General features: G+C 25.8%; 2 protein-coding genes across 2 annotated transcripts; both read left to right on the top strand.

Moving 5' to 3' along the window:
- On the top strand, positions 1-5,396 carry LOC145849219 (vacuolar protein sorting-associated protein 29-like). Its single transcript, XM_082954355.1, has 5 exons — positions 1-34; positions 512-703; positions 3,293-3,364; positions 3,697-3,860; positions 4,587-5,396. Exons 1-5 carry the CDS (start codon positions 29-31, stop codon positions 4,705-4,707), a joined length of 555 nt encoding a protein of 184 aa, XP_082810481.1. The 5' UTR covers positions 1-28; the 3' UTR covers positions 4,708-5,396.
- A 9,532-nt stretch (positions 5,397-14,928) lies between these two features.
- Positions 14,929-16,360, top strand: LOC145849187 (elongation factor 1-gamma-like). The gene has a single exon (XM_082954295.1). The coding sequence runs from the start codon at positions 14,979-14,981 to the stop codon at positions 16,227-16,229; it is 1,251 nt and encodes a 416-aa protein (XP_082810421.1). The 5' UTR covers positions 14,929-14,978; the 3' UTR covers positions 16,230-16,360.
- The last annotated feature ends 10,712 nt before the right edge of the window (positions 16,361-27,072 follow it).

Here is a 27,072-nt window from a genome sequence, read left to right as displayed (position 1 = left end):
AGATTTTAACAAAATATAATTTTATAAAATGGTGGTAAGTTTTTGTTTCTTTTTTGAAAAATAATTAATATATTTAGTTATAAAATGTACATTAACTTACTCTTTATTTTTGTAGTTCAAGTTTAGATCTTTATCTGTCTTTAATTTACTTCAATTTATAACTTAATTACAATACTTTTTTGGAATCTAAAAGCAGTTACTTTTCAAGTTTTTTTACATTTAATAAATGTTTTTAAACAACAAAAAATGGTATAACATTTTATCAATAAAAGTTTTTTTAGGTAAAAAGTTATATTTATAAGTTATAACTAATTATTTTTTATCACTAGAATCGAAAAGTAGTAGATCTTTGATTAATTTAAGTTTATTTACTTTTTCCCATGTAATTTTTTTAAGTGTAACTTAAGAATTTTCGTATGGATTACTATGTAAGTATGTTTTATACTTTTTTTTTTTTTAGTCTGTTACAATCTTCTTACTTCATTACAATCTCAGTATTTTTTCCACACAGCTCGTTCTTGTTGTTGGTGACATGCACATACCATACAGAGCTGCTGGACTTTCAGCACAGTTCAAGAAGCTCTTGTTGCCTGGCAAAATACAGCATATTCTTTGCACAGGAAATTTGTCAACGCGGGAATCATATGACTATTTGAAAACGATTGCAAGTGATGTTCATGTGGTGAGAGGTGACTTTGATGATGTAAGTTTTCTATGTTTTATCATAACTTTTTTTTTGTGTAAAAAGGTGTTGTTTCAATTTGTGAGTTGAAATTTTTTTATTTTGTTACAACTAAAATTTACAGACAAAATCATTAAGATATGCCAAACACTTTTTTGATATAATTTTATTTTGCAGTAAAAAAATATTCTTAATTCAATTGTATTTTATTATTTGTTGAAATGGACTACCAGAAAACGTTATATCATAATCAAACTATACAGCTGTTTAAATAAAAACTTAATACAATTTTTTTTTTTTGGAGTGTTCCAAAGTTTTATAGTTTGTTAAGATAGCATTCAATAAATTTCTATGTTTGTTTATTATATTGTTCTATAAATAATTACATTTGTTGATTACTTAATTGTTTAAACATGTATAAATTTAAATTACATCATTTTAAAACTCTTTAAAACGATTTGATAAATTTCACATGGAAAAGTTGTCTTAATATTATTAACAAAATTCCATTGTAGATGTCGCACTGTCTATATATATTTTTTATTTAATATATGAAAAATTAAACTCTACTACTAAAACTTGAATGTTAGTATATACATACTGTAATATTCAGATTTAGTTTCTTTATTTCTATATTTTTTTTACTTGGATTTCAAACTGTCTCTAATTACTACTGTTTTTTAGTTGAACAACTAGTTTACAAAATATGGTCATAAATAATGCGTTTTTTTTTTTTTAATTTTCACTTTAGTTATATTACTACAATATAAGATTATTTTTTAAATGTTGCATCACAGTTTTAATTAAGTGTTTTTAAGTCATTTGTGTTTTTTTTTACTTTTAAATCATGTTATTTTGAAATAATTATTTCACATCTTAAGTTTTATTCTTTATTATAAAATATATCAATCATAAAGGCAAAAAATCAGACAAGCGTAAAACGCAATTACAATAAGAAGATTTTTTTTAATAATAATGTGTTAATATATAATTACTGTGAAACCAAAAGAAATTTTTATTATAAAAATAGTTTCACATTAATATTGTAAAAAGAAAATTCATAAAAAAAATTTTAACTGTTCAAAATATAGATTTAAGTGATTGCTAACAAAAAATCCTAGTGAAACAATTTCACTGGAATATAAATACTAACAAGTTATACAGTAATCTTCCTTTATTGTACCAACATATGTTTCTGTGTGTTAATGGGTCAACACAATTCAACTGGGTTCTGTAAAAAAATAAATACTGTAATCAAAGAATAGAAGCTAAAGTAGGTGTATAAAATAATTTCTACACATTTTAGAGGTTAATAGTTAATAATAGGTAAAATACTTAATGTTAAATCCGACTGTTATAAAACTATATATTTGTAATTATTAAGTCTAAATTAAAGTAAATGGTCTGTTTATATTATATTTTTTGTTTTGTTGTGTATTTTAGTTTACTTTACTTAATTTAGACTTAATAGTTACAAATATTATATAGTTTTATATCAGTCGGATTTAACATTAAGTATTTTACCTATTATTAACTATTAACCACTAAAATATGTAGAAATTATTTTAATTTTAATGAACACCTTTATACACTACTTTAGCTTATATCCTTTCATTACAGTATTTATTTTTTACAGAACCCAGTTGAAGTGTGTTGATTCGTTTAAACACAGAAATATATGTTGGTACAATAAAGGAAGATTACTGTATAATTTGTTTTTATTAAAAAAACATATTTATTATTTTAATAAAAAATATACCTTATGATTATACGCAGATCCTTAAATCTAACAAAATAGTTTTACATAAATATTTTAAGAAGAAAATTTATTAAAAAAAAATATTATTTAACTTATATAAAATCTACCTTACGATTATATGCAGATCCTTAAATCTAACAAAATAGATTTACATTAATATTTTAAGAAGAAAATTTATTATTTAAAAAAAAAAATCTACCTTATGATTATATGCAGATCCTTAAATCTAACAATTTAGTGAAAAATATTAAAGTTTCATATTTAAAAAATTTCAACAACATTTTTTGTCTTGTATAAACTAACATCTTACATTCAAAATCCCTGGTTGACTAATATTTGCAAATATTTATAAAATTATATTGTTTAACTAGTATCTTTAAAGTACATTGTTTTTGAGGTTTGTATTTAGATTATCAGTCATTGTAGCACATACTGTAATTGTAAAATCTTCTAATCTATTATTTTATACAACCAGTCATAGTTGATTTCTTACTTTTTTAATAAATCACTACCAAAATAGTTGTTCAAAATGGTGTTTAGTATCCGTTTCTATACACAATTTTCTTTTCAATTAATGATTCAAAAACTTTTGAAAGATGAACACATCACATTTCTCCAAAAACTATTTTTGTTTGTTTAATGAAGTACTGCTGTTACACAAGTTTTGATTATATTTTAAATAGTTCATATTTCTTTCTTTAAATGTATGATGGAAAGTTTTAGTTTTGACTTCACAAAACTTCACACAGGCTCAACAAAACCTATCGAATGATCTTTTTTTACGTCATAGTTTTATGTACAGTTTATAAATTCAATCGCGTTTCATTTATATAAAGTTAATATTATTACAGAACATCAATTATCCTGAACAAAAAGTAGTGACAGTTGGACAATTCCGTATTGGCATGTGTCACGGTCATCAGGTATCGAAAATTTACTCGGACAAATAAATATTTAATGTTTTTATACTGGGCACTTGTTAATGGCTGTTTTAAAACTTCAATTTGTGTTAAAATATTTTCAACTATTTATTAACTGCTATTAAACTTGCTTATTTTCAGTTAATACATTATTAACAATAAGATCGATACTGTGAATTGTAATTTATTTTATTCAACCTTGATTAAATCTAATTCACTTTTTGAGATTTACACACCAAATTGTAACATTTTTTTTGTAATCAGGCATAAATTTAATGCACTTGAAAAGAATCAAGCAGAGAATTGTAATTATGTCACGTTTAAAACATCAACAGATATGTCCGTGGGGTGACGTTAAGTCGCTGGCGCTGATGCAGCGTCAGTTGGACGTGGACATCCTGCTGTTCGGGCACACGCACAAGTGCGAAGTGTACGAGCACGAGAACAAGTTCTACATCAACCCTGGCAGCATCACCGGCGCCTACTCCCCCACTAACTCGTCAGTTTATATGTTTTATATTGGATAACATATTGTTATTGTTTGAACACGGAACTATGTTAAATTTTTGCCAAAGGGATTAAATTAATTGTAAAAAAAATATCTATAACGAATGCCGCTTTTATCTATTTAAACACTTTGCTACGAAAAATTTTAATAAATGTAATTAAGTGGTAAAGTTTGAGCATTTTCTATGGAAAATTTAAATGAATTTAATTAAGTAGTAAAGTAACCAAGTACTAATGGTGTTTTTAATAAAACTATACCCATCATAGTCTAGAGTTTTATAAACATTACTTGCAAAATTATTAAGAAGTTATCAAATATATAGGTATAATGGGTATATAGATTATGAAAATTTTATAATAGTAAAAAGTAAGTATAAGGGAAATATAAAATTCACTTTTTAAATTCTAATAAATTAAAAACACTTAAAAATAATATTCTCATTTCTAAGTGGTTTCAACTTGAATACTTACTTTTAAATTTTTCATTTACTTTATTAAAAACACAAAACTTTTTTTATTAGTTGCAGACGCAAGACAGTTAAATTAATTATAAAAAGATCAATTAAATAATTTTGTAATGTTATAATTTTAAAATTTTATTAATCTAATTTATATAGTTACTAGAACTATTTGTGAGTTAAAAATAGCCATAAATGTACAAAGATTTTAAATGGTCCAAGAATTGAGTTATTTTAACTTAAATTATTAATAACCGCAGTGATGAGATTCCTTCGTTTGTGTTGATGGACATTCAGGCCAGCACGGTGGTCACTTATGTGTACCAGCTCAACAAAAAAGACGAAGTCAAAGTTGAACGAATCGAGTATCACAAGTCGTGATGACGCAATGACTGGTGACGTCATAATCTGTGTGATTCTCCGCATATCGTGCAATCAACTTAAAATTCCTTGGTTCAGTCTCAACTTAAATAATCGTTTCATTTTTTACTAGTTTTTTTTTTTCTGCTTTCATCACACTTTCATTGAATAATTTAATTCTTTCTTGTTTAGTGTTCTCACATATTAGGTTGTGAACTTATGTTCAAAATATCAATGATATCTATGTAAAATGTTTCTTTTAAAACTCCATTACCCTCCGGTCAAATTAAATTTACAATAAAAAAGTAAATTAGGTTTAATGCTGCTTTAATAAATAATAAATAAAATTAAATGAAAATATATTTTTTAACCCTTTATCAAAAGTTTTGTCTTTTAATAAAATCTTTGCGATTGCATATACTTTACAATTGTTTATCTTCACAGATATCGAACCTACTTTTTCTACATTGTATCTAAAAATAATATGACATTGTTTTTTGAAACCCCTAAACTTTTTATAATTTGTGCTTACCATAACTTTTTTAATAAATAAATATTTATATACTAAACCGTTTTAGAACATATTGAATATAAGTTTTTTTTCTTTTTTTTTCTAAGAATAAGTCTTTTTCGAAGTTTATTTATATAGTATATACTGGTGACTGTAATTTTCTAGATCTCATTAAAGAAGAAAGAGGTAAAGTCTTTTAAGAAGCCTATTTTCATTAATATATTTTATTTGATTAAACTATGAGTGATAGTTCTAATACATTTTGTTAAATGTAGTTAAATATTTGGTTATTTCTTTTGACTTGTATAAATTTTTTTAACTTCATTGTCATATTAATTTAAACCAAGACATTTAAAGAGAACAAAATTTAGCTGCATGGTTGTTATTTACATAAGTTAAGATGTAATAATACAAACGAACAAATTGTTAGTGATTAATTTTTTATACTAAAAACTATAGATAACATTACTAAAGCCATTATATCTTGAGTTATTTTATTATAAAACAGTGCATTTTGAAGTGCATCCAATTTTTAAAAGAAATAATAATTTTTTGTCTGATGATTCATCTTCTGATATAACGCTTTCTAAAGAAAATTCGTAGTTATTAGGTTGGAGTTCAAACTTCTGAAAATAACTTGAATTTGCACATCCATTTTTTTTCTTTTTGATCAGGCTCATTAATAACACAACTAGGTAATTTGTAATCTAAATCTACCATCCAGCTATCAGCACCAATAGTTGTAACTAGTGGTCTACCAAGTTCTGAACCGGATCCGAAATTTTGGATCCGGTTGACCATTTTAAACTTTTGAGTTGTACTCTATTGTTTGTCAAAAGTTAAATAAAATGTGAAAGTAATTAATGATTCTACGCTTAGTGGATAAAACAGTGCTTTTTCAAACTTACAACAGCATTCTCAACTTTGATTTAGAGTTTTGGACACAGTATAGTACTATGATAAATTATTTTTGTTGGACTCTCAAATAAATTAAGTACATAGTTAAGGTGTTTGATCTCAGCTTTTTGGACAACAGCTTTTACTTAAACAACAGTTTGGCTTTTCTACTACGAGAATATAAATGTGCTTGTAGGTAATTAATTTCATTTAAGTAAAGTTTTTCAGTTCAGTGAAATTTTATCTGCATAGCTCAGGCCTAACCAGGATTTTTTTCTAAACATCTCTATTAAGGTTATCTTGTAAAATTATGAAATATATTTTATGAATCAATTTTTAGAAGGGAGGTCTGATTCACAAAGACCATGTAATTAATTAAAACATATTTTGTTTGGTTAATATGGTTTTTAGTCTCCATTTAGATGTTATTGATTATTTATTTATTTGTGTCTTAAATGACTTGTGAGAAGGATTAATAAGATATACATATTTTACTTTTTTTTAATTTTTGTGTTATTGGAGAGCCTGTTAGCCTGAATAAAAATCTCAGTTATAATAAGGTTGTTTTTATTTTTAAGATTTTTCATATAAAGGTCAACTATTTAAATCAAGAAAAAAAATGCTACTTAAATATGTAACATTAAAGCAGATGATTGCATATTTTTAGCTATATACTTTTATTTTATTATTTGTTTAACTATTTAATTTATGACATGTAATTTATAACTTCAAACATTTTGATACTTTATTTAAAAAACAATGTTCTAAAGAAAAAAAGTATGTTGATAGTAAAACCTTAATACTTTTTTTTTTTTATGTTCTATTTTTTGGATTAAAAGATTGATACCAAAACAAAATCTTAAAATAATTGAAGTTATATCATTCTCATGAATGCAAAACATAACAATAAACCATAACACCATATATTTCTTTAACCGCGCACTAGTTGAATGAAAATTTTGAGTTCAAATTTTTGATGTTTTGCATTGCCGGGAAATGGAGGGTGAGCACACTGGTCAAAACATTTGTAATCACAATCAGGATATTCTTAGTAATTGGATTACTACCTTGGATCGTGTTTACGTTTATTGCGAGACAACAAAAGAAACATTAAAAAGGCAATATAATTGTTAAAAACCTCGTCAGTACCCTGTTTTATCCATACGCTTCAGCTAGTCATGAAGTATTCATTGTTTGAGGACGATAGTATAAAGTTTCTATCAGCAAAGGTACGAAAATTAGTTTGCCATTTTAGTCTTTCTTCTAAAGCGAGCAAATAGTTATAAAAACAGATAGATTTTGACCACGCACAAGTAAAACAAAAAGCCTTCTTCTTGTTAAAGATGTGGATACAAGGTGGAACTCAACAAATTTTATGGTACAGAGACTGAAAAATCTAAAATAAAGTGTCTGGTACTATGTGGCTAACTATAAAAACGATCGTGATTTGGTTATTACAGCTCAAGAATGTCAACTAGTTAATCACAGCATTCTACTAGTCTTGAACAGGACAATAAAAGGTATCCGTGGTGTGATTTTCGTGCGATGCACACAGATCCGGGTCGCAGTAAGGGTCATAAAGTTTTACATCTTGGTAACGACAGTTGTAGTCGATAACAGTATATGCATGTGGAGAATTTGCTTGCTCTTCCGGTTTGCAATTAAACCTTGGGATTAAACCTAACACGATAGAATTTTTGCTATTAACTTCCGATTTAAGAAACTCCACTGCACTATATTTTGACTTATTTTTATCCCAAATGCCTCTAACACCCATACAGTCGCTGAATGACGTAATAGCAAAAAGCGGATCTGTATTTTTGCTTTGTTTATAAAAATTAAAACGAGCTTGTTTGACAAAAGCTTTTTAAAAATAAGACGCTAAGTAAAACTTTTTATTGCGAGCAGACCTTGCGTTGATCAACGATTTAATATCATCTACGGGAGGATAGTAATCAAATGTTACTTTTCCTTATTCTGAATTGATTTTTTTATCGTCTTTACCATTGGTAGTTTTTGGTGCTACTTCTTTTAAAAACTCGGGTCGTTTTTGAAATGAACTAGCGAAGCTATTAGTCCGCAGTTTCCTAAATGACTCTGTTTTAGCTTTATTAATTAACTTTTATACTTTAAGGTTTTTTTTTCTTATCATTTGTAATAACCTTTCTTATTTCACAATTCGCCAGAGCTACTAGTCTATAAAACTTATAGTTAAAAATGTTTACTCAGTTCTATATTTTTGGAATTTTGAAAACCTCCGTGTGCACAATGCACCGTACACCTGTAAAAACTTTTAGAATTATTTTTTGTTGCTTATCAGGGTTAGCACAGGTTCCAGTTTAATCCTCCCTTCTTTTAAACATCAAATTTTTAAATATTTTTGCAGTTGAAATATTATAAAATACTATAAATGAGCAACAGATTTTTCAAGTGTATTGACTTGTTATGTAAAATAACCTATGGGATTATACTATAAACAAAAACTTTTTCTCTTTGAATTCTGCACGTGTATAGAAAATTTATATCAGATAAATGAAAAATTTCTATATGAAAATTGTTGAAAAATTAAATGTTATTAATGAATAAATCAATATTCAATGAATTAAAATCATCGAATAAATATTTCTAATTCTCGAAGTTTATGGCATTTTTCTGCTTATGTAAATTGAAGAACAAAGTTATCTATAACTTATATTTCTTTAACCCTTTTCTAACCAAAACATTTTTTTATTATTAAAACTAGTTTATTAGATACTATCTTGTTTTTTATTTTTCATGTCGTATAAGCTTTTAGTTTAGATTAAGTAACACAACAAAACTATAAACTTATATTAAATTTAATTAGTAAATAAAACTACAGTAGTTAGAGGTTACATTAAAAACGGGTAGGAGTCTAATGTGCACGAAGACAATTTTGCACGAAGTCTTAGAAGAACAAACTTTGAACAGCATTAAGAAAATTAATACGTCTTTTTACAAAATTGAAGAATGTGTTGAACTACTGAGAGATATTTCACAAAACAGAAGATTTGTTTATCAAACAAAGACAAGTAATTTTTACGCAAACAGGTTTTGTAGTCAAAACTTATTTAACTTTTTTTTTGGTGGAGGTTTTATTAATTTATTAAAAGAACTAGTCTGTCTTAAAAGAGTACAAAAGCAAACTTGCAGAGATTTTTCTGTTGTAAAGGAGCTAGCTTCAACAAAATTAATTAGATGCGAACACAAGACAGTTTACTATAGATGTAGTATTTTATTTAATCTACGTGCTTGGTGGACGTGATGAAAAACTTAATTTTGTGAAGCATTAATTAATTATAAATTAAGGAAGCAATTAACTAATTAAGGAATAAAAGTATTCTTGATTACTAAAGTATGGGAAAAGTATATAAATCTCTGAATACATAGAAATTTTTTGTGCATGTGCTTTTATAAGTTAAATTTTACTTGTTGGTGGTTTTAATGATGGTTTCTTAGATTCTTGTATGAAGTATAGCATGAAAGAAAACAAATGGAAAGACGTTTCAAAAATGAACGAGGCAACATGCAGCATGTACAGTTTTCCAATGGAGAGTTGTAGTCACAGGTGGAAATTCTTACGGTTTTCTAAACACTGTTGAGGCATATGATCATTTGTCTGACACATGGTCGTCACTGCCAAGTATGATTGAAGAAAGACTTTGCCACAGTTCAGTTGCTCCGTCAAACAAGCTGTACGTTATCGAAAATATTAACACTGCTAAAAATAAGACTTGTGGAGTTTTTGATTCTGCTTGTAACAATTTTGTTGCTTTGAAAAACCAAAAAAGCTTACAGATGAACTTTTTCGTGTAGAAACTGAATCATTTTCAATAGGTAAAAAACTTTTAATCACTAGAAATGACTTAAGTTTCGCTTTTATTTGTGATGTAGAAAAAGATGAGTGGTCAAAAGTAATATTAGAAGGTATAAAATTTACTTCTTTTTAACTATACTGTTGTTCCGCAGATACAGCTATAATTGTATTTTTCATTATATAATTATTCTTAAAACATTTTGAGCTAAAAACTTTTACTTGAAAACTAATGTATACACATTTAATAATTATGGATAGGTCATAAATTTCTATGTTTTGGTAGTTTAAATAAAATCAAAAACAAGAAAAAAGTTTTAATTTTCCTTATACGTTATATTTTTATGTTTCCAAGTGTACGAAGTAGATTAATTTTTTTACTTTTAAGAAGACTTAAAAAATATTATTTTTAAATTTTCCATAGTATTATCAAATATATTATAAGTTTTTTAATTAAGATTAACTTAAGGTTGTAAACAAACTAAACTTTCTATTGCTTACTTTTAAATCTTTTTAATCAGTACATTTTGCGCTTGCAGTTTCAAATTAAGTTTTATAAATATTTTTCTAACGTTTACTTTTTTTAATGCATAGTTTACAAAGCAGTAAGTCCACGGTGTATCTTGATTTTATATGTTCGTTAATAAAAACAAATTAAATAAAAACTATTTCAATTGTTTTAAATACATAGACATATTAGCAAAAGTATATTCGTCTAAGACAGGGGTTGCGAGGTATTACTACGGTACTTTTTTCAAAATACTCATTACAAACTCTAGAATATCTAATGTGATTTCAACAACTTATGGTTAAGCCAGCTATATTTACATGCTCGGGGGTCAAACTGATGTACTGATTGAGTTTCCTAAAAATTTTATCATCAGATTTTTTAGCAAACATCTACTGCAAAACGCAGTCTGTTTTGCAAAAAATTATACTAATAATATAAGAAACTTAGTTAGATGTAAAGTTTTAATGGAAAAAACTGTTTAATTAGTATAACTCTTTATTGAAAGAGAAATAAAAGTATTATCTATAACTTACGTAAATTTTAACTCTTACGTAAATTATCTTTGATAAAGTTGTATTGTCTTAAAAACATTGTGTATTTTACAACTAAACAGTTCTCAGCGAGGTCCATTATTTTATTTTCTGTTAAATTACAAAAAGTTTGTATACTTAAGCAACTTTTAACAAAATGGGTAAACACTGAAAAGTTATACGGCGAACCAATTTTGAACAACACGTAATCTTATGAAAAAATTACGAAATATTGACTTAACCTAAAATTATAACCTGCGATTCGCTTCCATAAGAAATAAAAAAGTCCCCTGAGCAGACTTGGTAAAAGTTCTCTATGAAATTTTCTGTTTGTATTGATTTGGTTTGTTTGATTTATAAATCGAAATTTTAAATTTGTAACAAAAGACAAATTTAAACTTAACACAGTTAATTCAAAATTTCACCGATATTGACCAAAATTTGCAAAAAAAATGTTTGAAAATAGGTGTTGCAACTAAATATTTCACAGCAAAAATTCTTTAGTGTAGAAAATCAAAAATTTAATTGTTTTAGACCTTTTTAGAAGTCGTTATTTTTATGTTTTAGTTAAAGTAAAGCAAAATTTATAAAATATCACCATATACTTTACTAGCCATTTGTATATTTACTACTCAAACTAAACTGTTTTTAAGTTATTTTTTATTACAGTAAGTTAGTTCTGTACTTTTTCACATAGAAAAAACTATTATACATATTAGGAGTCTGCAGATTCTAAAAGTAACGATCTGAAAATGCTTAAAAAACCTACTTTCGGCCAAATTAAAAAGAAAATATTTTTTGGGGTAGACTAGTTTGTAAAAAAGTTGTTAAACTTACAAAAACAAAATCAAAAAAACTATAACAAATAAATTTAAAAAGGACGTGGCTTGCGGGCTGCAGTTTTTAGCCCGATAGTATATATAAACAAAAGTAAAGTTTTTATATATATGTTTGTAAAAAGTATGCATGTGTGTATATTTTCTAATAACTTTTACCACCTTTAAAAATTATTTTAGCATTTTATTTAATATGCATCATAAAAAAGGCATAGAGCAAATCAAAAGAGCAGAGCATAGAGCAGATCCAAATTGTTTTACGAAAACTAACATCGATCTTTATCTAAAGGCTTTAGATATAAGCTATAATTACCTTTTTTTAATTTTTAAAGTAAGTATTTTGATTAGGGTTTAAAATATAGTCAGTTTTTTCTAAAAGAGTCAGATATAACTACATAAAGCGAAAAAATTTCATTTTTAACCATCTCAAAAATTTCTAAGAACTTGCTAAAAATCTATGTCCTTATAACTTTTAAAAAACTTATAAGATGTTTGTTAAGTAAGAAAAGTAAAAATAAATAAATAAGCTTTTATTTAAATAAAAACTGCTTGAAAAACTAAAAATAACAATTGCTTGAAAACCTGTTTTGTTTTTATAAGCTTTAGATTTACTTAAAAAAGCTTAAAAACGATTGCTTAAAAGCTGTAGGAGTAAATATTTTTTTATTGAACTTTTATTTTTTTACTATTTTAGTTTGCTGCTTTTATGGCAAGTCAATTTAAAACTCTACTTTTTATTGAATATTTGTCATAAATACTTTAATTTTTTACAGCAATCGAAAAAAATCATACTTTAATTAAAATTTTACAAAACAAGACTAAATTGTGTGAGCTAGTGTTTATTAAAACTTTATTTTCCGAACTTTGATCGAATAAATCGGATACATTTATAAGAAGTTTAATAGAAATCGTGTTTTTTTAACGTATCTGACGATTTTGTAAGCTTTTTTTTAACTTTGATTAATTTTTTTTAATCAAGTACAACATTATTACTGGCTTTAAATAAATTCACTAATTTAATTTAAACAAAACAAAAAGTCTACGAAAGTTGGTACATTATTTTTTAATATAAATTGGTAATGTAATGATCATTTAATTGTTACTAGTATTTCCAGAAGGAAACTAAATATACACTTTTTTTTTATACGATGTTTATTTAGTTTCTTAGTTTTTTTCAAGCTAAAAATGCGTTTTTGGCACTTGGTCGGATCTAGTTTTTGAACCTCTGCTTTGAGAATTGGATTTATTCTAGCAGGTTAAATTTATATAGCTTTTAATTATTTTAATCTGATAAGTAATTAGATTTTTACACAAAACAAAAACAAAATAAGTGGTCTGATACTTTTAGTTTTGCATGTTATCTACCAGTTAAAATAGGTTTTAAAATCTATAAAGCGTGATTGAACAATTTAATAACAACTTAAATTTTTTGCTATCTTGTTTTTGTCTAACTTTCTTCATTGTACGTAATGTAAATAAAAAATATTTACTCAGTAACTACAAAAATTTGTTCTTATTTTCTACAAAGAAATGTCTGAACTTATGTCAATTTATATAAAATTATGATAAAATCAGATTCTTTCACATCAAATATTACTAAAACAAAAAAAACTCTTTTATTTTTTTAAAATATAACTTTTTAAACTTCTCTTTACCTAGATTTTTTAAATGAAAAAAAAGAACTTCCAAAAAAAGCTTAAAATAACTTTTTAAACGACGTATGTTTGTTTAAAATCACACAAGAAGTATTTAAAAACTATTCTTGATATCTAAGGAGGAAGGATATTGATTTCTGATTTTAATAAAACTTTGTTACATATCTCACCGATTACTAACATCTAAGCTAACTATTACAAATAAAAGTATTTAAAGAAATCTACTTATACTTCAAAATATAATGAATAAAGCTAGAGGTTTTTGATATTTTTTAAGAAGTGACTGTTTTTTAATAATATACATTGCTGTTTGATTTTGTAAGTATTTTTTAAAATGATTACTGACTTAATCATTATTACTTATTTTCATGAGTTAAAAACAGTTAAAAACTTTTTTTTATTTTCTTATTGAAAGCTAAAACTGCTAAACTTTTTTAAACTATAATTTAACATATTCTATTTATATGAATGAATTGGTTGTCAAAATTATATTTAATATTTTATATAAATTGTACAATTATTGACGTAACAATTTAACGAAAATATTATAACTGTTCTTATTCTTTTTTGATATAAACTAAACAAACGAAATATATATAACGTTTTTAAACTGAGTGTTTTTTACATTTTGTTTTAGTAAATTGGTTTATAAAAAAGTCTTTTGGTTCGTTGACTTTAATATAACTGTTTTTTTTTTAAATTAATCTTTTTAAATGCACAAACATAAGTCTATTGTAATTTACTATAATACATAGAAAATACTCAGAAGCTATTGTTTAAAATTACAAATCAAAAATTACTGTAAATCAAAAAATTTTTTTTTAAAGATTGTTTTACATCCATCTTTGTTAGTTATTTCTATTTTAATCTCAAGTTATCTTAGAATAGAAGTAACATTTTATCAAATATAGTTCATTTGACTAACGAAGTTGTTAAATTGAAAATTATTTGTTTTTCAAAATACGTTTATATTTTAAATTTTACTAGAAAACTTTAGTCGGTAACAAAGTTTCAAATTTGCTGAGGAGCATATCGCCTAAATTTAAAAGTTATTTAAGTATTAACAATTCTTAACTTTTTAACAATTCTGGTTAGTAGTATACTTAACATAATTATAAAATTTTTGCTTCTTTTGTTGTCAAAAAACAGCACCAACTAGTAGCAAGTTTAATAAACTAAACTTAAATAATTAAAAAAATTATGCTTACGAAACAGTTATAAAAACTGTTATACTTGATTTTTTATTAATCATACGGTTGAAAATTAAAAAAAATATTTTTCATACAAAAGAAAACGTTGTTATTTTGTTTTAATCCTGCTTTTATTGTTTTTATAATTACTCGTCATGGTTAGTAGTTGTATGCAATAATGGATTTTCCTAGAATATTCTTGTACTAGTGTGAATGTTGAAAAAATACACCAATTTTAACGCTTAGGTTACTTTTAGTTCAAAATTTCCACATCACCAAACAGTTGGCTTTCTTGGGCAAATTTTGTATATCTGTAACCATAAATTTGAAATGGCAGGAACTCTCTTTACTTACCCAAACAATTTCCGTGCACACAAATGCCTGATTGCTGCTGAGTACAGTGGAAAGGATGTAGCTCAGGGTAAATTCTGTGCTGGTGTCACCGAAAAGTCTGAGGAGTTTTTGGCTAAGTTTCCAATGGGAAAAGTCCCAGCATACAGTGATGCCAATGTCAATTTGAATGAGACTAATGCCATTGCATTCCATCTTTCAAATGACACACTTAAAGGTGGTGAGAACATGACCCATGTTCTTAACTGGATGTCTTTCGCTGACAGTGTTTTGGAGCCAGCAGCATGCACTTGGGTCTACCCAACCTTGGGCATGTATCAATTCAACAATGATGCATGCAACAAGGCAAAAGAAACCGTCAAATGTGCCATGCAGTTGCTTAACAACCACCTTATGACCAAAACCTTCCTTGTAGGTGAGCGAATTACTCTTGCTGATATTTCTATTGCCTGCAACATGGTCATGCTATACAAACATGTTATGGATGATTCCTTCCGCAACCAATACCCCAATGTTAACAGATGGTTCCTTACTTGTGTCAACCAAGAAGAGTTCAAGTCTGTCATTGGCAAAGTTAACATGTGCACCAAAGAAGCCAAGTTTGATGGCAAAAAATACAATGAAATCTTTGGCAAGAAGAAGGAAGCTGCCCCCAAAAAAGAAAAGAAAGCCGCTAAGGCAAAGAAAGGGTCTGGAGACAGCAAGCCAGCAGCTGCTGCACCAGCTCAGCAAGCACCCGCCAAGAAGGTAGACCCATGGGCCAACTCACCTGCAGCCTCCATGGACATGGATGCATGGAAGAGGTGCTACAGCAATGAAAAGCCAGACACCTACCTCAAATATTTTGAAGAGCACTTCCCTAAGGACACCTACTCCATCTGGAGAGGCAAATACATGTACAACGATGAGTTGACCCTTGATTTCCTTGCCAACAACCTCATCAACGGTATGCTGCAGAGGCTCGAGAAACTCAGAAAGCATGCTTTTGGTATCATGTGCCTTCTCAAGACCCCTTCAGGCTTTGAAATTGAAGGTTTGTGGTGCTGGAGAGGTCAGGACCTTGCCTTTGAGCTCTGTGACGACTGGAAGGTCGACTATGAGACATACAGCTGGGAGAAGCTGGACAACAATGCTGACAGCACCAAGAAGCTGACCAAGGACTTCTTTGTTCTGTTGAACGACATGTACATTGATGGCAAGGAAGTCATCACCCACAGTGTCTACAAATAAACTGGTTTGTATGGTGATTCCTGTTATAAAATTGACATTTTATCTAGATAAATTATTTACCTTTTAGTAACATTGAATTGATTTTTAAAATGGTGTAGCTAAATGTTGAATAAAATAGATAAATACTGAAATTGTTTTTTGTATAATTAAATTTTTTAGATATTTTTGCTCCTATTTAAGTTTTTATACTTGAACCATAAGAATTTTGTGTAGTATTTATTGGCTCTTATGTTTTTAATTTTATAGATTATTTTAAATAAAATAAAAAGTTCACCTAACAAAAATTGCTCAAATAGTGTGATTATTTGTTTGCTTGATTTTTATATTTCAATTATTAAAAAGTTTATTGAAAGTATTTAAGTAAATTAACTACAGTAATTATTGTCATTTTAAATTTAATTAATAGTGATGTAAAACATTGTGTAATTACTTAGCACAATGAAGCACCAATATCAAGCTGAAATTGTATACAGGGTTGCCACTAAACCTGGAATTTGAAAATTTGGTCAAAAAATAAAACTGGCATTGAGAAATGCTGAAAAAAAAGTTGGAATTTTAAACAAAAATCACTTAAAAGTATAAAAATTTTGATTTGACACAAAAATTCTACCATAATATTAATTTTTTTTTCATATTTTTATTTTTAATAAATAACAAATTTTAAGTAGCCCTACAGTATTTTTTCAATGTTTTTATACTATTTAACACAGTTTATTACCCTAAACTTGATTTTAAACTAAAAATAGACTCAAAAACAACTACTTTAGAAAACCTGGAAGAAATTTTGAAAACTTGGAGAAAATTTGCCAAAAATATGGCAACCATGTAAATAATGTTAGATTTCTTTTTAAACCATAAATTTAGGCTAAAATTACAATGTTATTTTTTCCATTAAACAATATTTGGGAAATAATTATCTGGAAGTCCATTTTTAGTTATAGCACAAAAATAATTAAAGTTTTTGAAGTTTGGTTTTAAAATACATTATGTACAAATACAATCTCTTACTTATTATTATCTTATTAACTTTTTAAATAGGAAATAACTGTTTGTGTATTTATAAAGATTGTTTAAAACATAGTATCTTTTAATACTTAACATATTACGCAAAAATCATTGATTTTTGGCCTAAATTACAAATATTTTTTTATTTTTGGTTTGATATTAGTTCAATATCATGCAAGATATTTAACAAAAGTTGTCTATAGGCTTGAAAGCAAATGTACATTCTATACACGTTTCCTAGTACTTGCATGGTTATACTAAACCTCAATCAACAAAGTTTATAAGATAATAAGTAAGAGATTGTATTTGTACATTATGTATTTTTAAGCCAAACTTCAAAAACTTTTACTTATTTTTGAGCTAAAACTAAAAATGGACTTTCAGATAATTATTTCCCAAATATTTTATCAATGGAAGGAAAAACATTGTATTTTTAGCCTAAATTTATGGTTAAAAAGAAATCAAACATTATTTACTTGGTTGTCACTGACTTTTGGCAAATTTTCTCCAGGTTTTTTAAATTACTAATTTTTAATTTTAATTACTAATTAATTACTAATATTTTTATCTTAAACTCAAGTTGGGTAATAAACTGTTAAATAGTATAAAAACATTGAACAAATACTGTAGGGCTACTTCAAATGTGTTTTTTATTAAAAAATAAAATTTTGAAGATAACAAAATTTTTTAAACTTTATGGTATAAATTTTTTGTCAAATCAAAATTTTTCTACTTAACATGTAAAAATTATTTAAAATTCCAGGTTTATTAGTGATTTTTGTTTAAAATTTCTCAAATTCCAGTTTTTATGCCCAAATTTTCAAATTTCCTAATTTAATGCAAATTGATACAGAAATAAAATGACATCACAATATAAAATAGATTTTTGCCAAAATTTGTTTTTGAGAAAGTTTATTACAGGGTTGCCACTTTACCTATAAAACCTTGGAAAACCTGGAATTTGACAATTTATGAAAAAAAAAAAAGGAAAAACCTAGATTTGAGAAGTTTAGAAATAAACCTGGAAAAACCTGGAATTTTTACGTGTTCAGTAGTAAAATTTCAATTTGAATTAAAAAATTATGTCACATGTAATTTTTTTGTTTTTATAAATTTTTTTTAAATAAATAACACATTTCAAATAGCTTTACAGTATCTTGTTGGTGGTTTTATACTATTTAACACACTTTTTTACCTAAAAATTAACTTTAAACTAAAAATAGACCCAAAAATGTATACTTTTAAAAAACTGGAAGAAGTTTGGAAAACCTGGAAAAATTTTGAAAAAACGATTGGCAACCCTCTTATTAGCATATAGCTATTAAAACTTGTGTACTAATAAAAAACAATTATTATTACAATAGATAAATTGTTGCCTGTAAATTTATATAAATTTAAATTAAATTACTGTCTCAGGGTTGCAAAAAATACTTGAAAGTCTTGAATTTGACAATTTGGCTAAAAAACCTGGAATTTGAGAAATTTTGAACTAAAATCACTAAAAAACCTGGAAAAAATTTGCCAAAAATATTCGACAACCCTGTCTAAATTAAGGACAGAGAGTAAGGCACTTTTTTACATGTTGATATCATTAAAAAAAATTTAAACCTGTTTAGCAGATGCTTTTTATGGTTTCATATAGTTTTAATTGATAAGATCCAAAGGTACAAAGTAAAAGAATTCAATAGGTTCCCTATGGGTTAAATATATAACCGTAATCTACCAAAAAAAAAGAGACTATTTCTTTGTAACTATTTTATATAGTTTTTAAGCAATACTTCTAAAACTTTGTAGTCTATTTTTATATAAAGCTAAATAACCTAATTTTAGAATTTAAACTGTTTTGCGAAACACAATTTTTACTTGAAAAATAAGATAATTATTTTTTTTTAATTGTTACAACAGATTATTTTATTTTGCTTCAAGGATATGAATTTCTTGAAATTTCAAGGTCAATTGCTTTCAAAAACTAGAGAAAATTATAATTTTAAAAGTTACTTAAAATTCTAAGAAAACTGTCGGTGAAAAAGCTTTCTATCCTACATTTGTATTTCAAACTTTTTACAAATTAAAATTATTAAATTCGGTGAATTATTTCCTTTGGTTGAAGTATTTGAGCATTCATGTAATGGCCAATGTAATTGTCAAAAAATGTTGCCTTTCCATGGTTACTGAATGAGTAAAAATTAAACTAAGAAGTAATTTTAATAAGCTTTTTGATAGTGGTTGTACAAATTTTAATAAAAAAATGTGCAGTAAGTAAAGTCAAAGTTCTTAATAAAGAATAAGATACTTAATTAAAAAACTAAGTTTTATAATGACATAATCATTGTTTTATTAATGATTATGAAGTGCTTTAAATAAGATTACAATTTAATATTCAATTTATTTTTTATTGTATGGGCAGTATTTTTGCTAAAAATAAGTTACCTGTTTTTTAAACAACTGTCCTCAAAAAAAGAATGTTAGTTTTAAAAAATGCTAAATTTTTTAATTTAAAACTAATTAATTTCTTTTGATGTTAACTAAAATCTAATCATGTCGTTTCAGCCACTAACATTTTACAATTGTAATAGTGTTGATTAAACTTTTTTTTTCTTAAAACCAAGGGCGGAGGGGAAGTAGTAGTACTTTGAAAAAATAATAATATTGCTTGTAATTAAAAGCTTAAAAAACATAACTTTCAGTAGAAAAATGTTGAAAATAAGTTATTTAAGTGTAAAAAAAAGTTAATTATCTGATAATTAGTTTAAAAATATTTGTTATTAATATGTAAAATAATATGAATGTATTTAAAACTAAAAATCTATCTTTTGTGCTAGAGGCCTTGGGTGCATGACTACTCTAATTTGAACAATGTATATTCTTAGATAATTATTTAAACGTCCTTAACTCAAAAATACAATATTTGAAAAATAGCATGTATGCCTCATAATTATCTACAAGCCCTTATTTCTGATGCAATTTTTTGGACATGACAAAAATAAGTGATTTTTAACATTCTCTTAATATTTGTTTCCAGTTTTTTACTACCATAAATTAGTTAAGTTTACTAAAACCGCTTTTTAAATTTTCTACTATAACCATTTTAACATTTCTCTTATAGGAAATATTAGAAAACATACTTGTGAGCATAAATATAATATGGTAAACACAAAATTTTACTCACCCAAAGTTACCTTGATATTAGAAAAAAAAAACTTAAAAGCCTTTTTTTTTGCTTTTAACTCAAAACATGCGTGACTTTTTAAGAAATGACAGAGTATAGCTACTTGGGATTTTAATTGTTAGAAAAAGACTTGTTAAGAACAAATCATCTTGGTGAAACAAATATATACAAAATTGGTTATTCCAAATTTCATGGTTTGTGCCCTTAAATTATGTTGAATAATATGTATGCGAATAAGCTTACGACATGTGACCTTTATTTATTTAACATACATTTTAGCTAGTGTCATTATGTACTCTTCAATATAAATAATTTAAACATTGCTTAAGTGATAAATTATTTACTTTTTTGTGTTGACAGTCTTAGTATAGCTTCAAAAAGAAAATTAGTTTGTTTCTATACTACTAAATGAATACGAATTATAACTATACAAACTATATTAAGACATTTTTTTTTAAATGTTAGTTAAGATATCATTGTTTATTTTAAAAGATGTTAAAATTTGATAAAAAAAAATGAGTTAATTCATATAGCCCATACAACAAGGTTCAGGGTCATAATGGGGTGTCAAACATTACTTTACAAAAATTATCATGTCTTATTTGAAAGTTTAAACTAAAAACGATATTTTTTTAATAATGAATACATAAATTTTAGTCCACTTATGAGATACAGTCCGTTTTTTATGGTTGTGATGCAAACACATGACAAAAAACAATTAAAAAATTACTTAGAACTTATAAATAACAAAAAAACTTATCTTATTTATTGCTCAGGCCAGTGGTCTTCTCGGTAATTGAATTTGTGTACACTAAAGTAAAACAATTTTGTGCACCCTAAGTTCAAAACTATCTGGAAGTTTAGTTGCTATTTTCAAAATTTACCGTAAGTATCTAGTCTAGTACAAGCTTTTTATCATTGATTTTCCACAAGAAACTATTGAGCTTTCTGACTTGAAGCCTTATATCTCTAAAACTAACTAGAATTCATTGAAACGTTAAAAAAGCTGCTGCTAGAAAGTTTAAGATCTTTGAATTCAGATCAACTAGTAAAAAAAAACTTACCCCTACCTACGGCCTTGATTTTTAGTATTTTATTGTTCATCATTTCTTTTAGTACAATTCTAGATACTTTCTAAGTTTAAGTATGGAAAGTATTTGTGTCAGTAGATCGTAATCTGTTCAAAGTTTTACTTACCGTTCTAAAGGCAATTAGGACAAATGAAATTATTCTAAAATTATGATAAAACTTTAAAGAACATAATTTTTTATTAACAATTAGTTTGTTGAGCAAAATTAACATTTTAAAATAAATATAATTATACAGTTGTCTAAAAACTTTATTTATCAAGTTTTATTTTGTCCAAAATTTTTGTGAATAAAAGAACAAACAGCAGAATTATAATTATTTCAATTATTTTATACAGTTTGAAATCTTACATTCAATGATAACTATCACCCAAACCATTGACGGTGTGAACGAGGTTAACATGTGCTGAAAACAGGATTTAAAATTTCTAATATTGAAATCAAAATTTTGAAATAATAAACTGCTTTTGTAATTAGTGTAAAGAGTGGGAAACGTACGACCTGTGTAGTGGTGAAACCGGGGCTCGCGAGAATGTAAATCTGATCCACTTAACCAAATAAACTAAAACTTATATGTTTGTGGTTTGCAAAGAAGAGTAAAAAAATGTCACGTAGTATTTTGTCTACATAAATTAGTTCGACCATAGAGTAGTTTTTGTGAAATAATCAATTGTATTATTTAGCAACAGCACAAATATTAAACTTGAAGTAATCTAAAATATCTGCTTACTTATATAATATTCATCGAATAGAACTTACTTTAAACAAAGCTTTTAAAATAAACTTGAATTATAGGGTAAAAATAACAAAAAATAGAAATGTAAATTGTGCAAATTGTTATTGACATACTATGTTTTTTATTATTGATTTTATTCTATAAAAAAATATCTGAGTTACTGACTTTAAAAAAATTCACAACAGTCATTTTAGTATAATGGATAAAGTACTTCATCTGTACCAGGTGTCGGCAAAGTGCGGCCCACGAGCACATAAGTACATTTATAAGTATGACTTACTAATAATATTTTCAAAATTCACACTAGGTATTACAGGGTTTGTAATGAAAAATAAAAAGATCTCAAGTTGTAACTAATATTGCGGCCTTCAAAGGTTTTATTTGCACAACTTGTCCTGTTATCGCCAAATTCTTGCTTGTGTTAATTCTAAATGACCAACATGATCTATACATAAACTCAAAAACAATCATTACAAACTATAGCCCTGTTTGAAAGATATTTACACCGGAAATATTGTGTTTAAGAAGTATTATAATTAATATAAATACCCTACACAAAATGCATTTTGTTTGAAAAATTTCAAGTCTCGGGTTGTGTAATACATATTGATACAACGGTTTATTGTGGCTATGTCTGCCTGGCGAGTCCTAATGAGAGCAAAACTAGTTCGCAGATTGCCACATGAACTGTTGTTGATGGTCGGGAGATGCATTCTAGTGCTTACTAATTTGTAGTAATCGCTGCATACTGTTTTGATTTAATTTGGAAGAACAGTTTTTTTAACGATTTAAAACTATTAAGTTACAGAACTGTGACTTCTAAAATATTCAAATTGTAAAAAGACAACATCGCCTGTATAAATTAATTAATTAATAAAATAAAAATTTACCAATTAATTATTTTATTAATTATAAAATAAAATATATATTAAATTTAGTTCATTATGATTTTATGTATGTCGCTGTAAATTAATTATCGGTCAGTACATCGTAAGCCTAATAACAATTTTGTTTTTTTGTGTTTTGGTTATTTCTTAAAGTTTAATTTTTTCGTTTTTGATTTTTACATTTGAACTAAATCTGCTTCCTAATTCTATATAACTTTGATGCAATCATTACAAACATTCAATATATAATACACATGTTACATCGAGTTTCTGTGACTCTTATTGCCTTCACCGTCGTTAAGTTTTATTAAATTTTATTAAATTTTATTAAATTTTATTGATCAACTATCTAATGGTTAATGTTTTATTTTTGTTCAAAATAGATTACATAAAAACTAAATTAATGATATTTGCAATACCAATTAAATAGTTTAAATAACCTCGTTTACCTTGTGACGTAATTATTAGTTGCAATGAATATATTTTTCATTAGTTAACGACAATAAATTTTGAATCAGTTATCTTTCCCATTAACGTGAGTTGTTTGTTTATATTATAATTTGTTGTTTTGTTGTTTAATTTAGCTTACTTTACTTATTTTAGACTTAATAATCATAAATATTATATAGTTTTATAACAGTCGGATTTAATATTAAGTATTTTACCTATTAATAACTGTTATCTGTAGAAAATATCTTATTTTAATGAAAACATGTATACACATATTCTATTCTATGCTTCTATTCTCTCATTACAGTAATTATTTTTTTACAGAACCCAGTTGAAGTGTGTTGATTCGTTGACACACAGAAACATATGTTGATAGAATAAAGGAAGATTACTGTATAATTTGTTTATATATATATATATATATTATTTATTGAACGACAATAAAAGCGCTCAAAAAGTTTGGTCTTAGGACCTTGTACACAAAAAAACCTTTCGGTCATCGAATTGTACACTACTTGACAAAGTTTAAGGTCTTGTCCAGGACTAGTTAATTTTATTAGATTTACTTTTTTAAAAGTTGAAATTTACATGTATTTTTAAACTAATAACAAACCAAGTTGTGATTGAGAAGTATAAAACAATAAAAAAATAGTTGATAGTAAGTACTGATGCTTTTTACTTCAAAAGCCTGTTTTTTAAAAGATTTTTGTTTATGCGTTTTATTAAGATTTTAAAAAGCAGCTTTAAAAGAACTATACAACGTTATTAAAATCAAGTTGAATATTACTAAATATCATGAAGATCTGAAAATAAAAAAAGTTTCAGGTAGCCCAAAACTATTTTACAAAAAAAAACATTTTTATAATTAATTCAATAGTCCTCCATAACTAACTTTCTAACACTTTTCAAATTACGAGCGCTTTTTATAATAATTCTAGCGAAATATTATTTGAATAACAATAGAATCAGTTCTTTTAAGTTCTACTTTGGAGTAAATATAACAGATAAATAGCTGGTCGAAAAAAAAATATTCGTACAATTATTATACAGTTTTAGAATTTTGATTAATTCTTAAAGCGTTTAATGCGCTCGTTAAAGCTTTACTGACAAAAACACACATATTGTACCAACAAGCTAACTGGGAAATCTTTGCAAAGATTATGTCTAACTAAATTTCTTACTTTTATTTATTTACCTGAGAGTAAATTTTATCTATTTACCATTTTAACTATAATATTAAATTTTATTTTATATATATTTATATCATACTTTATAGTAATCTTATTAAGCTTGGTTTGTGAAAATCAGTACATTAGTAATATAAGACTTTTAAAGCTCAGCACAATCCGGTTTAAACTATGTCAGAATTGCACTTTTTACTTTTACAAATATTTGATGAAACGATAATAAAGAAAATAAAGTGATTAAAATACTTTAAAATATTCCGAAACACTAGATCAAAGCTTATGACCAAATAGCCAAAAGAGGTTTCTGTTCTTGTACTTTGAACTACAATTTTTTTTTTCTTACTACTATACAAAGGATCTTAAAAGTTTGTTGTAAAACTTCAAATCTTGTCAAAGTATACCAAACACCGCTCACAAAATTTGTAAATAATTTTTTTTATTGAAGCAGTTAGTTGTAGATACAGTCAGCATCAGCACTCAGTTGAAGCGGTAGAAGCAACAAAAAAGTTTGTAAGTACTGAAAAAACACGGAGCTTTTAAAAGTATAAAATGTTTAAGTTTGTTAAACTAACTTCTATGAAAAATGGTTTGAATAAATTTAGACTTTTTTACCAGCATAAATTGTCTCCCAAAATTAGAACTAGAATTTCAAAAAACTCGCACAATAAAAGTTATTAATTCTAACTTTAAGATTAAAATTTAAAGTTTATTTTTTTTTGTAACTTTTATATGTTGTAAAATGTTAAAAAACATTTATTATTGTTTTTTACTTTTTAATCAGCATCAGTGTGTAAGAAACATATGGGTCTTTGTGTACATTACTTACTATTAAAGATTTATTTATTTACATTTTGTAAGTGCATACAAGTAAAATAGTTAAGTAATTTAGAAGCTACAAAGTAAAGTTTTTATTTACATAAATTAAAATAAATTAAGTTAAAAAAAGAGTCAGGGTTATGATTAAAATTTTAGTAACAAAAACGAATTCAATGTGATATGACAAGCACATCTGAAAGTTTTACTATTATTCAAAATAATAATTAGTAACTCAAAAATATTGTTTACAAAAAATATTAGTAAACGATATACTACTTGTTTATTACTAATAAGTTTTACTCAATAATTAACTTTACTTTATTTAAAGAAATCATCGGCGAAAGTCTAAAAGAGCCTAAGCATGGAATTATTTATGCCGTGAGAAACGCTCTAGTTATTATAAAGGTTTGATCATACCACTTCGACTATCAGACCACAAGTTTTCGGCAGACTGAGACCCGGGTTTCATTTTTATTGAAATTAAAATAGTAACACTCATGGTAAACCACGATAAACTATTTGTAGATTGACGACTGCAGGTTTTTCGGTTGAGACTGTCTGACGAGTTTCAATAAAAACGAAACCCGGATCTAAGTATACCGAAAGTTGTGGTCTGATGATCAAAATGTTGTGATCAAACCTTTACTTTATTTAAGTTAATAGTTTTGTATTTTTTAATATACAAAATAAGAATAGTTTTTATTAGGTTATTAATTTAAATACATTAGTTTATTTCATTAAACATTTTTAAGATATAGATTTAAACTAGTTTTTGATTTGTTCAATTAACTATTTAATGTTATATCAGATCAACACAGATTAAAGGCTCATACATCAGATTAAAGTTTCAGAGCATTATATTGATGCTTTACAAAGGAAACTCCAAAAAAAGGGTGATAAATTATTAGGAAATATAGTTTTTATCAGGCATATAAGTTGTAAGAATAATATTCTACAAGTAGTATTAAGGACTGTGTAAAACCTACGGGCCAACTTGTACTGGAATACTACAATTTTTTTATATTAATAAAAACTAATGTTTTTTTAGATTTTTGTACAAAAGGTTTAAAATTCATAAGATTTTTGATATTTGTAACCAGGAACTAATTTAGTTTACTTTTTATTGAAAATAAGTAGTGTAATAAACCTTTAAAACCAGGTAATAGAAAAATAAAAAAATGTAAACTCATCTTTTTAATCAAAGAATATTAAGACTAGCTTTTTTTTCAAATTTCTTTTAAAACTACAAAATAAAAAGTTAGTCTTTTTCCTATAAAATTGAGCTGTTGTTTTGACTCACAATAGCTTTAGTATTACTCTTAAGATGAAATAGTTAATAAAAAGTACTAAAAATTTATTATAAAACTTTAATTCAATAAAAGTTAAACTTAAATCCATAAAAAATTAATAAATATATTTAATATATGCATACAATTATAAATACAAGGTGTTTAAAGGCAGAAAAGCTTAAAAAATCAACTGAAGTTTATAAGCTAATTTTATTC

This window comes from Thalia democratica, chromosome 1 (assembly GCF_965202585.1).
Source record: "Thalia democratica chromosome 1, ktThaDemo2.hap1.1, whole genome shotgun sequence".
In the NCBI taxonomy this organism is placed as follows: domain Eukaryota; kingdom Metazoa; phylum Chordata; class Thaliacea; order Salpida; family Salpidae; genus Thalia; species Thalia democratica.
The sequence above is the reverse complement of the archived record's forward strand: the minus strand, read 5'-3'. Positions and strand labels throughout refer to the sequence as shown.

What these genes read in the sequence shown, in the direction of transcription:
- LOC145849219 (XM_082954355.1), top strand. An exon ending in TGAGAGGTGACTTTGATGAT is followed by an intron (nt 704 to 3,292) that starts GTAAGTTTTCTA and finishes ATATTATTACAG; the next exon opens with AACATCAATTATCCTGAACA. An exon ending in GCATGTGTCACGGTCATCAG is followed by an intron (nt 3,365 to 3,696) that starts GTATCGAAAATT and finishes AAACATCAACAG; the next exon opens with ATATGTCCGTGGGGTGACGT.
- LOC145849187 (XM_082954295.1), top strand. Translation starts at nt 14,979, where the DNA reads ATGGCAGGAACTCTCTTTACTTACCCAAACAATTTCCGTGCACACAAA.